This window comes from Artemia sp. Qi Xiang Cuo, chromosome 8 (assembly GCF_049724085.1).
Source record: "Artemia sp. Qi Xiang Cuo chromosome 8, ASM4972408v1, whole genome shotgun sequence".
Lineage (NCBI taxonomy): Eukaryota > Metazoa > Arthropoda > Branchiopoda > Anostraca > Artemiidae > Artemia > Artemia sp. Qi Xiang Cuo.
In genome coordinates, this window is record NC_142801.1 from 27,242,063 (window position 1) to 27,255,815 (window position 13,753).

At 34.8% G+C, this 13,753-nt stretch overlaps 1 protein-coding gene across 1 annotated transcript in view; it reads right to left on the minus strand.

Moving 5' to 3' along the window:
* LOC148949293 (NACHT and WD repeat domain-containing protein 2) overlaps positions 1-13,753 on the minus strand; it is a 293,776-nt gene that overhangs the window by 80,023 nt on the left and 200,000 nt on the right. The window contains exon 16 of the mRNA XM_089092914.1: positions 6,913-7,085. Within this exon, the coding sequence (XP_088949040.1) occupies positions 6,913-7,085 (173 nt within the window). The remainder of the gene's footprint in view (positions 1-6,912; positions 7,086-13,753) is intronic.

A 13,753-nucleotide genomic window follows, 5' to 3' on the forward strand; every position in this document is an offset into this window, starting at 1 on the left:
ACCAATCTCCACACCTCTCCACTCCTCATGAAATTGACAGAGACCTGCCTTTGCACCTTCTTAGGTAACAAAGAGAAAATGAAGCAATTAGCGTGTCAAGACACTAAAATTTAGGGGGGGGGGTACCTTTTCAAAATTTAGGTGGCGAAGGAAAATAATTCAAGGTGGAGCAACTGCCTCCCCCCCCCCAATTAACAACACTGGGAACAATATGCAATGAAAGTATTGGTTCTGAAGGCTACATAAAGCTAAATTCGGTTCTTCGGTACCTGGGTCAAACTTCTGTGGTCCAAAGTTGTAACGTTAGCTTGTTAATGTCGGTACCTGAGAAATTTAGTGGCATTTAAAAACGGAAATGTCGATCGCTAACTTTGATCCACAGGAAATTCGGTAAAATAATGCACACAGGGTACCAGTGGGATCTTTGCTTGCTAAAACTTATGCTAGGAAAGAGAGGTAAAAGTATATATTAAAGGGAATAAGGGCCAAATCTCCGTTGGTCTATAAACACTACCTCCACCCAAAGGACGAAATATGTAAAGTCATAAGAATTAAACATTATTTTTTGTTATGAAACGTAGATGGTTTACCTTTCCTACAGGGAGATATTATCACGTCATTTATTTTTATTATTGGTTCTCACAGAAAAATGGCATTAGTAAACTGCTACCCCAGTTTTAGGTAGTTTCGGTCCCAAAACTAGCAGCCTGCTGTCTCGCTTTGAGATCCAAAGCAGCACCAACCCAGGTACAAAAGGTCCAATTTTAGTGCGTAACCTGGATGCGTATATTTTGCGTATATGCGTATATTTGAGATTTTTATATAATACAGGTTGTCTCTTCTGTAACATAATATTTCTAAATCAGAAGACGGTAAAAATCACAATCTGCTTCACCTTAAGTTTTTCTTTTACTCACAGTATGAATTTGATTTCATATTTTCGTAGGGGAGTCATTATCTTTGTCATTGATCTTGCTCCCATTCAGATTCACTAGAAAGATTAATTTTGGTTAATCTCCTACAGTACCTTCCCTCCAACATCCCTCGTTATTTAACTTACATTATCAATTCATGCGACCAGGTATAAACTGTATGTATAAGACTTTAAATGAGCTTTCTAGTAATTTCTTGTCATAAGGTATGGAATTTCACTCTAAAAATATTGCAGTTATAGATGACGATGATGTAATGAAGAATCGAAACTGTCCTAACTAATTCAAAAATGGCATTGATCTCATTTGGGGCAAATTTTGTCTTGATTAGTGATATAATGAAATTAAAAAAGTGTCAAAGTGCCATCTATCCCTAACTGGATAATTTTTGCACACGGTTTTAGACGATCTCTTTAAGAAGAACGAATTTACATCTCTACCTTTCTGAAATGGTAATCTTAGTGTTCTGTTCTTAACTTGAAAAACTAGAATTTCTTCCCAAAAGGTGTCGATTTTATTGCACAAAGTCTTTTCCTTGTACCAAAAATCGTACTTAAAATACAAAGCCTTCGTGATAGCCCAAACTTCTCTCCTCCTCCCTCTAAAATAGAATTATAATGGTTTCAGTGTGAGAAAATGACAATTTCTTGGTTCTAGGCGTTTACCCCCCCCCCCTCGGAAAATATCCTCCGGAAAATACCCCCGGGGAAAATCCCCCGGAAAATACCCCCCCCCCCGAAAATAACCCCCCCCCCGGAAAATACCCCACATGGAAAATACCCCCCGTGGAAAATACCCCTCCTGTGGAAAATACACCCACTCCGGTAAATACACCCCCCCCCCCCCCCGAGGAAAATAAGGCTTTCCAAATTTGAGAATTTTATTTGAGTTTTATCTTTTTTATTTCCGTAGGGGGAAGGAATTTTAGTACTTGTGTATTATGCGCCACTCACTCAAATTTACACTGTGTAACACTCGAGAACTAACCAGTTTCTTTGTTAGTTTTTTTTTTCAGCTTAGCGCGAGACAAGACAAAGACAAGTGACAGAGTATATGGGAAATATATAATTTGGGCTATATATTTGCACCTAAGGAGGGGGGAGGGTAAATTATTTGGAGAGTTTGAAGTCAGAAAACAATATTTTCAAGGTATATGACCACTCAAAAATTACAGAAGAATAGCGAGGCATCTGGAAATTTTTTTTAACTAAAAAAAAAAAAAAAAAAAAAAAAAAAAAAAAAAATCTCTGCATAAAGTAAATGTAATGTTTCATTTAAGTGGTTTTTCCAAGTGTTAAGTTCTTTTTCTGTCGGTTTCTTTTTTTTAATGACTGTTTTTACAAATATTAAGTACTATTATTAGGTTAACGTATTGTTTCATTTAATGTTTTATGATGATCGCTGATCAAAGTTTATGCTATTTTTGCCTTTCATTTATGTTTTTTACTGTGTTTATGGTCGTATATTTGGCTTTAATATACACTTATGTATTTATCTATCTAATATGCATAACAATTGTACCAAACACATTTTGCATGCAGACCCGCTATACTTTACCCCTCCCCCCCCCTAATGTGCAAATCTATAGCCCAAATTTATTTCGAAAGTAACGAAAAAACTGACGAAAAAACCGGTGTGTTCTCGAATTTTACACAGCGTAGACTTTGGTGAGCGGCACATAAATCACAAATACCAAAATTCTTTCCCCATACGGAAATTAAAAAAATAAAAATCAAATAATATTCTCAAATTTGGAAAGCCTTATTTTCAACGGGGGGTATTTTCGACGGGGTGGGGGGGGTAATTTCGGAGTGGTATTTTAGGGGGGGGGGTATTTTCCACGGGGGGGTATATTACAGGGGGGGTGTTTACCGCGGGGGAGTATTTTCCACGGGGTACTTTCCGAGGGGTATTTTCCGGGGTGGTATTTTGCGCGGGGGGGGGAGGGGTACTTTCCGGGGGGATAATCGCCCGGGGGAGGGGTAAACAACGGCCACCCAATTTCTTTAACATACCAATGACAGTGAAGATGAATATAACCATTTGAATTTGTTAAGTGGAAATATACACCATCATACATATTTTGGAAAAATTGCGAAACATTGGGACTACAATTTTTAACGAAAAAGACCGCCATATGTAGTTATGCAGTTCTTGATAGTAGCGGGGACAAATTAAAAAAAAATGAATCGTGACTGAAACATCAGAAAAAATTAGCCAAAAATACTAAACAACATAAGAAAGTGCAATATTCCTCTAAATGCGCAGTAGCCTATAGGATAGGCTAAATAACAGACAGTATGATCATTCCCTATCTCTACCATTATACAAACCCGGACCGAGATACAAGTGCTCCGGGGAACATTTAAACAATTATAATCAAAAGCGACATGCAATTTTTTCACGGGTAGATACGTTAGATTTCTCTTGAACGCGAAACTTGGCTTCAACGTTGTAACACTAAATTTTTTAAAATCTAATTTTAAATTAATTTATTCCAAGACATATACAAAAATCGGTAATTAGTAGTGCAATGTTATTTTTAGATGTTTTTAGGAATTAAAAGTAGGTTTCGAAGTCTCGAGTTGGTTTCAAAGGCATTTTGCAAAAGTGTCTGAAAAATACGATTTCGCTTGCGACGATATATATATATATATATATATATATATATATATATATATATATATATATATATATATATATATATATATATATATATATATATATATATATATTACGAAAACTTTACGAAAAATAAAGTTTTTTTTAAAGAAAATTAAAGGCCATATTAAACTTAAGATCAGTAGAAATAGAAGCCTACAATAATTCAAACTCAAAACGACCAGAAATTATTATTAAAGAATAAAAAAGGAAAGGAGAATAATTAATATGGCTGTAACACTGCATATAAATTTATATAAATGTATATACTGTGGGCTGTAATAATGCAAAAGGTAAATATAACATTGGTTTAAGAATGAAAAGAAAAAATAAAGAATGAATTTACAACGATAATCAAGTTAGAAATGAGTTTTATTTGAACAATGCCTTAACGTGATGACATTTTATTATGAAAAATTAAATAAAAAAAACAAGTTTTTTAAACTGAAAGTAAGGAGCGACATTAAAACTTAAAACGAACAGAAATTATTCCGTATATGAAAGGGGCTGTCCCCTCCTCAACGCCTCGCTCTTTACGCTAAAGTTTTTTATTGTTTTAAAAAATAAAGTTATGAGACAAAGTCAAATTTTAGCGTAAAGAGTGAGGCGTTGAGGAGGGGACAGCCTCTTTCATATACGGAATAATTTCTGGTCGTTTTATGTTTTAATGTCGCTCCTTACTTTCAGTTTAAAAAACTTTTTTTTTTATTTAATTTCTGATCATTTCTTAGTTAATGCAACTTTTATTTTGGCTCACCGTCATTGAATAAGTAAAGAAAATTTGCATAAAAAATGTACTTTTCTTTTGCTAAATGGATGTCTCTAAATTTGGTTATGACGTAATTTACAAATTAACTTACGTAACTAACTTCTATATTCGTATATTTTTCTTCTAGCAAAAAATACAAAGTTGCAGATTTTTGCAGATATGAGCTTGAAACCTATGTAATAGGGTTTTCTGATACGCTGAATCTGACGGTGTGATTTTCATTAAAATTCTTTCACTTGTAGGGGATGTTTACCCCCTATTTAAAAAATCGGGTAAATTTTCTCAGGCTCGTAGCCTTTGATGAGTAATGCTAAACTTAAAAAAAATTATATATTTAGAATCAGCTTTACAAACCCATTCTTTTGATACAATTATTGACATCAAAATTCCGTTTTTAAAAGTTTCGATCACTATTGAGCCATATCACTTGTTTTTTTATTGTTTTTTTTTTATTACGTATATGTTATTACGTATATGAGGGGGTTCTCCCCTTAGTCAATACCTCGCTATTTAAGTTAAAAGTTAAAAAAAAATTTAATTCACAAACCCCTGAATCACAAAGGCTGTTTAGTTAGAATAACTGTAGCGTAAAGAGCGAGGTATTGACTTGGGGGAGAACCCCCTTATATACGTTATAATTTCTGTTCGTTTTAAGTTCTAATGTTGCTTCTTATTTTCAGTTGAAAAAAACTTGTTTTTTTTAAATTTAATTTCTGATCGTTTTTTAAATAATGCTTGGAAATCCGGCACCCCCTTCATAGAAATGTCCCCTAAGCCAAAGAAACTACCTCCACGGAAATATTCTCCCGAGTAGCCCCCTCCTCCAACCCCATCCTCCAGAAAAAAATCGTTCCTGAAAATGTCTGTATACTTCCCAATAACCAATAAATAATGCTGGCAAGTCCGGCACCCCCTTCATGGCAATTTCCCTTCCCCAAAGAAAACTTCTTGCATGGACAAATCCTCCAAAATAACCCCCGAGCCCCCCCCCCTCACTACCAGAAAAAAACCCTCCTGAAAACGTCTGTATACTTCCCAATAACCAATACTATATGTTAACATTGGGTAAAGTTCATAGCTTTTAACCCTCCCCCCGGGGACTTCGGGGGATTAAATCTTCCTAAAAAAAATATTTATCATGTTTTCGACCATGCTGAACAAAATGGCTATCTCAAAATATTGATCGGATGACTTTGGAAAAAAAATGAGCGTGGGAGGGGGCCTAGCTGCCCTCTATTTTTTTTGTCACTTAAAAAGAGAACTAGAACTTTTAACTTCCGTTCCAATGAGGCCTCCCACGACAATCTAGGACCACTGGCTCAATACGATCACCCCTGGGAAAAAAAAACAACAAAAAAACAAAACAAAAAAAAACAAATAAACACGCATCCGTGATCTTTCTTCTGCCAAAAAATAAAAAATTCCACATTTTTGTAGATAGGAGCTTGAAACCTCTATAGTAGGGTTCTCTGATACGCTGAATATGATGGTGCGATTTTCATTAAGGTTCTATAATTTTTAGGGGGTCTTTCCCCCTATTTTGAAAATCAGCAAAATTTTCTCAGGCGCTTAACTTTTGATGGGTAACACTAAATTTGATGAAAGTTATATATTTGAAATCAGCATTGAAATTTGATTCTTTTGATGTATCTATTAGTATCAAAAACCCGTTTTCTAGAGTTTCGGTTACCATTGATCCGGGTCGCTCCTTACTTAAAGTTTGATATCACGAACTGTTTGATTTGGCGCTTCGCATTGTTATTTCAGTTCCAAAGTTTTATCAATTTTTTCTCAAAGAAAAATTACGTGGTTGGCATGAATTTAGACTTGCAGCTAAATTAAATATAGTCACTTCCCTTTTCACATATTTTTATTGATATTGGATTGAGTTTTACTGTCTGTAGTACTGAAAAGCTCATTAAGGAGATAATCAAGCACAAGTTTTTAAAACTTTTGCCCCTTTGTTCAAAAAGGTGAAATTGTAAAAAAAAGTTGCGGCAAATTTCAAATAGTCCCGCCACTTCCTGGATCCCTCTCCACCATGAAATTCCGGCCATTTCTCTTTTGCAGTATTGATTAGAAATTAGCACTAGAAATGTCTTTATTTTTACAAATTTTATCAACCCCCCCCCTTCTTAGAAATCCTACATAAGTCAATTAGTTAAGTCATACCTGTGAAATGGGACAGTAGCAAACCACTTTGCCGGCTCACCACGTTTCTTTCTTATTTCGCTATTATGAATAATACACATTCGCAACATTATTCAGTGACTGACAAATATACACTAATGACAGAGTAAATGGGAGGAGCTGTTTGTACGCGCCGAGGATGTAGTGCCAAAAATCACTAAGGTTTGATCTTACTGTTATATTATTTATATACAGTGACGGGAATAAACAGTCGTTTTTATTTTTAAGGTTAAACGTAACTATGAAGACAATAATTGTGGTTTTGAATTATAAATGAAACTAAGATTGGTCAAGAGGGCAAAAAAATTTTATTTTTAAACCTTTGGTACTTTACATTTATTGGTCAAATAAAAAACTTACCTTCTTATTTGTGGATCCTGAATATGGATATAAGCATCATCAAAGTCACTCAGGACAGCCTGTAGTGGACATGCCGCCAATTTTGCATGTAACCATTTATAGTTGAATAGGACGTGGTTGAACAAATCGTCAAACCTTTTTGATCTAATGAAGTGGAACGGAAGCTCACCAAACTGAAAAGATAAATGTAATAATTAACAATTATTAAGTAGATCGTGGCTTAATCTAAGTAAAATTGCTTTTGACTACTGATTGCCAAGCAGTAAGAAGGAATTACAATGAACATTAGCTATTAATTTAAAAAAAAAAAAAATTCAACAAAAAGTTAAACAAAAACAGACCTACATTACATCAAATATTAGCAGAAATAAAGCTAAATAATGTTTTTTTTTTCAAGTGTGAAACTGCCATAAATCATTATCAATAAATAAATGAGACCCAAAATGACTATAAATTGTAATAAATAAAAAATTCAAACTCAAAACGAACAGAAATTGCTACTAAGATATTTGTGCTCATCTTTTGTCAAACGTGGCCCTTTACTTTTCTCTGAAAAACTTCTTTTGTAGAAAAGTTTTTGAAATAATTTCTGTTGGTTTTTTAATTGACATAGTTTTTTTCATTGTTTAATTTATGCTGATTTCAAATATATAAGTTTCATCAAGTTTAATCCTACCTATCAAAAGTTAGGCGCCTGAGAAAATTTGGCTGATTTTCGAAAAAGGGGGGAAAGACCCCCTAAAAGTAATATAACCATAATCAAAATCACACCGTCAAAGCCCGCGTATCAGAGAACCGTACTGTGGAGGTTTTAAGCTTTTATCTACAGAAATTAGAAAATTTACATTTTTTTGACAAAAGAAAAATCACGAGTGCGTGTTTATTTGTTTGTTTGTTTTTTGTTTTTTTTTCCAGGGGTGTTAGTATAGACCCAGTTGTCCTAGAATATCGTGGGAGGGTTCATTGGATTGGAAATTAGAAGTTCTAGTGCCCTTTTTAAGTGACCAAAAAAAATTCAGGGCAACTAGGCCCCCTCCCACGCTCATTTTTTTCCCAAAGTCACCTGATCAAAATTTTGAGATAGCCATTTTATTCAGCATGTTCGAAAATATTATAAGTATGTCTTTTAGGATGACTTAATCCCCCTAAGTTCCCGGGGGGAGGGCTGAAAGTTATGAACTTTACCCAATGTTAACATATAGTATTGGTTATTTGGAAGTATACAGACGTTTTCAGGGGAGATTTTTCCTGGTAGTGGGGGGGGGGGTGTCAGGGGGTTATGTGGGAGGATCTTTCCATGAAGGAAGTTTTCATGGGGGAAGGGACATTGCTATGAAGGGGTCGCCGGACTTCCCAGCATTATTTAAAAAAAGATCATAAGTTTAATATAAAAAAACAAGTATTTCAACTGCAACAGCAGCAACATCGAAACTTTAAACGAACAGAAAATATTACATATATAATTGGGTTCACCCCGTAGTCAATGCCTCGCTCTTTAAGCCAAAGATTTGTTAGTACTTTCATAAGAGCTATTTGTTCTAATTAACGGCCTTTGTGCCAATTCATTTCTAAAGAATTGGAACAAAATTTGAACTTTCACTTAAAGAGCAAGGTATTGACTAGGGGGCGAACCCCCTAATAAACGTATTAAAAATATATGAATATAGAGGTTCGTTACGTAAGTTAATTCGTAAGTTACGTATATTTATTACTAATAAAAACGTTCGTAAATAAAATTTAACAAGTTTCGAGAAAGCCATTTAACTAAATAAAAGTAAATTAATATGAAAATTTTGTTTTAATTATTCATGTACGGTGAGCCAAGATCAAAACCTGCATTTATTCAAAAACATTCAAAAATTAAATAAAAAAAACAAGTTTTTTAAACTGAAAGTAAGGAGCGACATTAAAACTTAAAACGAACAGAAATTATTCTGTATATGAAAGAGACTGTCCCCTCCTCAACGCCTCGCTCTTTACGCTAAAGTTTGACTCTGTCTCACAACTTTATTTGTTAAAATAATAAAAAACTTTAGCGTAAGGAGCGAGGCGTTGAGGAGGGGACAGTCTCTTTCATATACAGAATAATTTCTGTTCGTTTTAAGCTTTAATGTCGCTCCTTACTTTCAGTTTAAAAACTTGTTTTTTTTATTTAATAGCTATAAGAATCCAGATTTTGGGTTACTATTTACGTGTTTGGACAATGTTTTGCAACACTTTTTAATGAAAGTTGTATTGTAATGCTTTGGAATGACGTGTACAGAGTAAAATATTCAAATATATGGGTTGAAAATCTGCATAATCTTTGGGGTTCTTTAGGGCTGATGAAGTTCTAGCCCCCATTATGTTATATAACCTTGAGCATAGACAAATATTAATCAACTATCCCCTTCCACATGGCCTTTAGATTTCAACTTAATTCCCTTGGCCTTTCCTGAGATACTGCAGGTCTCAGCAAGCGCAATCCCTTTGATAACCTTGTATGCAAATAGTTGATTTTGTTCGGATGAAAATGGTGAGATTTAGTTCAATTTTCCCCTCAACAACCCCTGAAAATTTTAACTTAACACCCTTAGCCATTCCTGGGATATCGCAGATATGTCCCTGGGATTAAACTGGATGCACAAATTTTCTTCTGATCTAGTTGAAAATCCCGAGAGATACCCTGTAGGTCTAACGTAATACTCATAGTTTTTCCTGGGATGTCAAACAAGCACTTTTTTGACAATCAGGATACACATAGTTTATTTTGATTAATTTTACATACCCCTTCACTTTCCCTGAAATTTTTAACTTATTACACTCTTCCAGTCCTAAGATACTGTATCTGTGTCATCTGGACAGCCTGGATGCGCTTAAACTCTTTTGATTTAGTTCACTAGTAGTAGTAGTAGTAGTAGTAGTAGTAGTAGTAGTAGCAGTGGTAGTAGTAGCAGTAGTAGTAGTAGTGGTAGTAGTAGTAATAATAAACGCAGCGGTAGTAGAAGTAGTAGCAGTAGTAGTGGCAGTGGCAATAGCAATTGCGGTAGTGGTAACAGAAATAGAAGTAGTAGTAGTAGTAGGAGTAGTAGTAGTAGTAGTAGTAGTAGTAGTAGTAGTAGTAGTAGTAGTAGTAGTAGTATTAACAGCAGCAGTATAGTAGTAGCAGTCGTTACTAGTTGCAGTTCCAAGTAGTCACAGTCGCATGTAACCGCTGTCAAAGTTCCATGTAGTCGCAAAAGTAGCCACAAGTAGTCGTAATCGCAGGAGTTACTATGTCAGTTACTTGCAGTCACAGTGGCAGGTAATTGCATCCACAATCGTAAGTAGCTATAGACGCAAGTAGTTGTTGCAGTTAAAGTCGCAAGTAGTTGCCCAGTTCCAAGTAATCACCATCGCAATCAAAAGTAGTTGGAGTCGCAGTCATAAGTAGTCGGATCAGTCACTGCTGCAAGTATTTGCAGGCACAAGTAGTCACAAACGAAAGCATTCACAAGCAGTCATTGTCGTAAATAGTTGCAGCAGCAGTTGTAAATAGTATTAGTAGCATAAGTCGTAGTTGCAGTAGTAGTGTTCATAGAACTGCTAGTAGTTGTAGTAGCCCTGAAAATTTCAATTTAATACCCTCAGTCACCCCCGAGATACCGCTGATACGCCCTTTTGACAACGTGCATGTGTATAGTACGTTTTGATTTTGTTAAGCATACAGTCCAACATCCACTGAAATGTTCGTCTTAATGCCCATAACCATTCCAGATATATTGTGGATATGCCCTTGCAACATCCATGTTGAATTAAACACCCTTTGGTGTACTATACACATAGTGCCTTTTGGTTACTTCAGCAACAGCCCCTTAACATGCCCCTGAATCTTAGACTTAATACCTTAAGTCGTTCCTGGGATATTGCTGATACACTCTTTTGACAACCTACATGAACGTCCTGTGTTTTGGTTTAGTTTAACATCCCCTTAAAATTTCTTGAAAGTTACATCTTAATACTCTTAGCCTCAGCGCTAATAGTAGTCGTAGTAGTAGTAGTAGTAGCAGTATGCACATAGATCTTTTTGGTAGTTCAATAGCCCACTGAAAATGCCCTGAAAGTTTCAACTTAATACTCTAAGTCGTTCCTGAAAAATTGCTGAGACACCCTTTTGACAACCTGCATGAACATAGTGTTTTGATTTAGTTCAACATCCCTTAAACATTCCCTAGAAGTTTCAACTTGATACCCTTTGCCTCAGTAGTAGTAATAGTTGTAGCAGTAGTAGTTATAGTAGAAGTTGTATGAGTAGCAAGAGATGTGGTATGCACATATTGCGTTTGGGTTAGTTCAACATCCACATCGACATAACCTGAAAGTTTCAAATGAATACTCAAAGCCGTTCCTAAGATACTGCTGATATGCCTTTTGAAACTTTGTATGCACCTAGTTTGTTTTGATTCACTTAAACATCCCACTTTAACATTCCCTCAAATTTTCAGCTTAATACCCTTGGCCAGCTGTTGCACTCGTAGTAGTAGCAGTAATAATAATAGTAATAGTAGTGGTGGTAGAATTCACACAGTGTATTTTCTTTATGTCAACAGTCCCCCCTAATAGGCCCTGAAAGTTTCAACTTAATATATAATATATAATAAGTCCACTTAATACTCTAAGCTTTTCCTGAGATATTGCTGATATATACTTTTGACAACCTCCATAAACATAATGTATGTTGATTTAGTTCAACACCCCCCTTCAACATTCCCAGAAAATTTCACCTTAATACCCTTACCTTAGTGAAATTAATGGACTAGTAGTAGAGATAGCAGCAGTAGCATGCACATGCAGAATTTTAGATTCTTCACATTCCCCTAAATCTTTCCTGAAAATTTCAACTTTACTCCATGCTGCTCCTGAGGTAGTGATGATAAACTTTTTTGCAATGAGGATGCATACATAAGTTTTGATTTAGTTCTAAATCTCCCTAACCACCTTAATATAATTAGCCTCCGTAGTAGTAGTAATTGTGGTAGCAGGAGGAATATTGGTAACAGTAGCACGCTCATATTATCTTTTTGATTGTTCAACATTACCCACAACATGTCCGAGAACTTTCAACTTGATGCTCTAAGCCGTTCTGATACGCTAAGATATTTCTGATACGCCCTTTTAAAAACTGATAAAATTGTAGTGTGTTTTGATGTAGGACAAATTCTCTCGCAATATTCTCAAAATTTTCACTTTGATACCCTTAGCCTTAGTCGTGGTTGTAGTGGTGTTAGTAGCAGAGTAGTATTCCCCTCCATTGGGAAGGTAAGTGCCACTTAAAATAGCCCTTCCCCCATTTAAATAGGGTTCAATAACTTCCTTGGGTTACGGCAACAAAAACATTTGTAGGAGTGCCAAACAACTAAGATATTGAGGTATTTCTGGGTCCCGCTTGGGTCAATCAAACTTTCCTTCAATCGCTGTAAATTGATCGACTCAAGCATAAGCCCCGCTGTACATTATTAAGTGGCATATCCAACAGCAATGATTTCTTATATGAATGATCTCCCTGGTATTGATTATCCCCGGCATTAATGTTTTTTCTACAAACAGGGATTCCCCGCCCAACATTTTTCATTTTAGTATTGGACAAAAAAAAATTTCAGCAAAGCTAAAGTTGAGGTACATCTAATTTCTAATTCTGGACAGTGGTTTTAGTCCTTTCTTCCTCGAAAAAGTTAACCCCCTCCCTAAAAAAATTATATTTTCAAAAATGATTTTGGAAATTTAAATTTACTGACTCGTGTATAAACCTACAGATATTATGGCGTTTTGTTGTTGTTGTTGTTTTTTTTTTACTTTGGGACTTGCGGATTTCTTATTGAAAAAGAATGTATTTGCACTTCTATGTCACTGACCAACATGTTTTATTGCATGGTTAGAAATAACTATAGTCAATTAACCAGTTTTATAATCATCAAGTTAAGTAATTAAGGGTAGTCGAACACGACCAAACATGACGAATCATAATTAAGAACATTTAGCCGTGTTGGGTGCACCAAATAGGCATAAGAGGATCTCACAAAATACATTTAACAAATCAGAACTATTATAAATCCCTTTTTAGTATATTTAACGAGATTTATATGAAATATTTATCTGACTTGGCACTTTTGCTGCGTAAATTTCTATGTTTATATTTCCAATAATCAAAATGTAGCAATGCAGAGCTACAATAAAACTATTTACCATGTATTCATTAAAGATATTCTGCTCTCATTGATAGTTTATTAAATTGTTTAAGAAACTTATGTATTAACCTTGAGAAATAGCATAACTACATATCACATTACAAATTTTTTAGGTACAACTTTACGCTTGACCGTATTTATAGTCATCATTTTAGCAAACCAGACTTGTTTTAAATATTGTAATATTGTAACAGTCAAGCTTCTAATAGTTTTAAATATTTGAGATGACACATCTGTGAACTTAGAATGCTTTAGGTACAAACATAAGACATCTTATGCTACTACATACAATTTATGTCATAAGATTGACTTGTTCGACACTTTTTAGCTTACACAAAAGTGTTTGAGACTACCCAATAACCAAGTTAAACAGGGTAAAGCTATAGTGGAACCATTAACCGTATTCATAAAATATATTCTGCTCTCAGGGATAATTTATAAAATTGTTTGAGAAACTTTGATCTCAGTCTTGAGAAATAAGGTACTTCCGTATCACAATATACAATGTTTAGTTAAATTTCCATATTTAACCATGTTAATAGCCATTATTTTAGCAAATTAGAGTGATTTACTTATAATAATAAGACGTCTTATGCTAATGCATGCAATTTCAACCTCCTTTTCGAATGTTTAAGGAT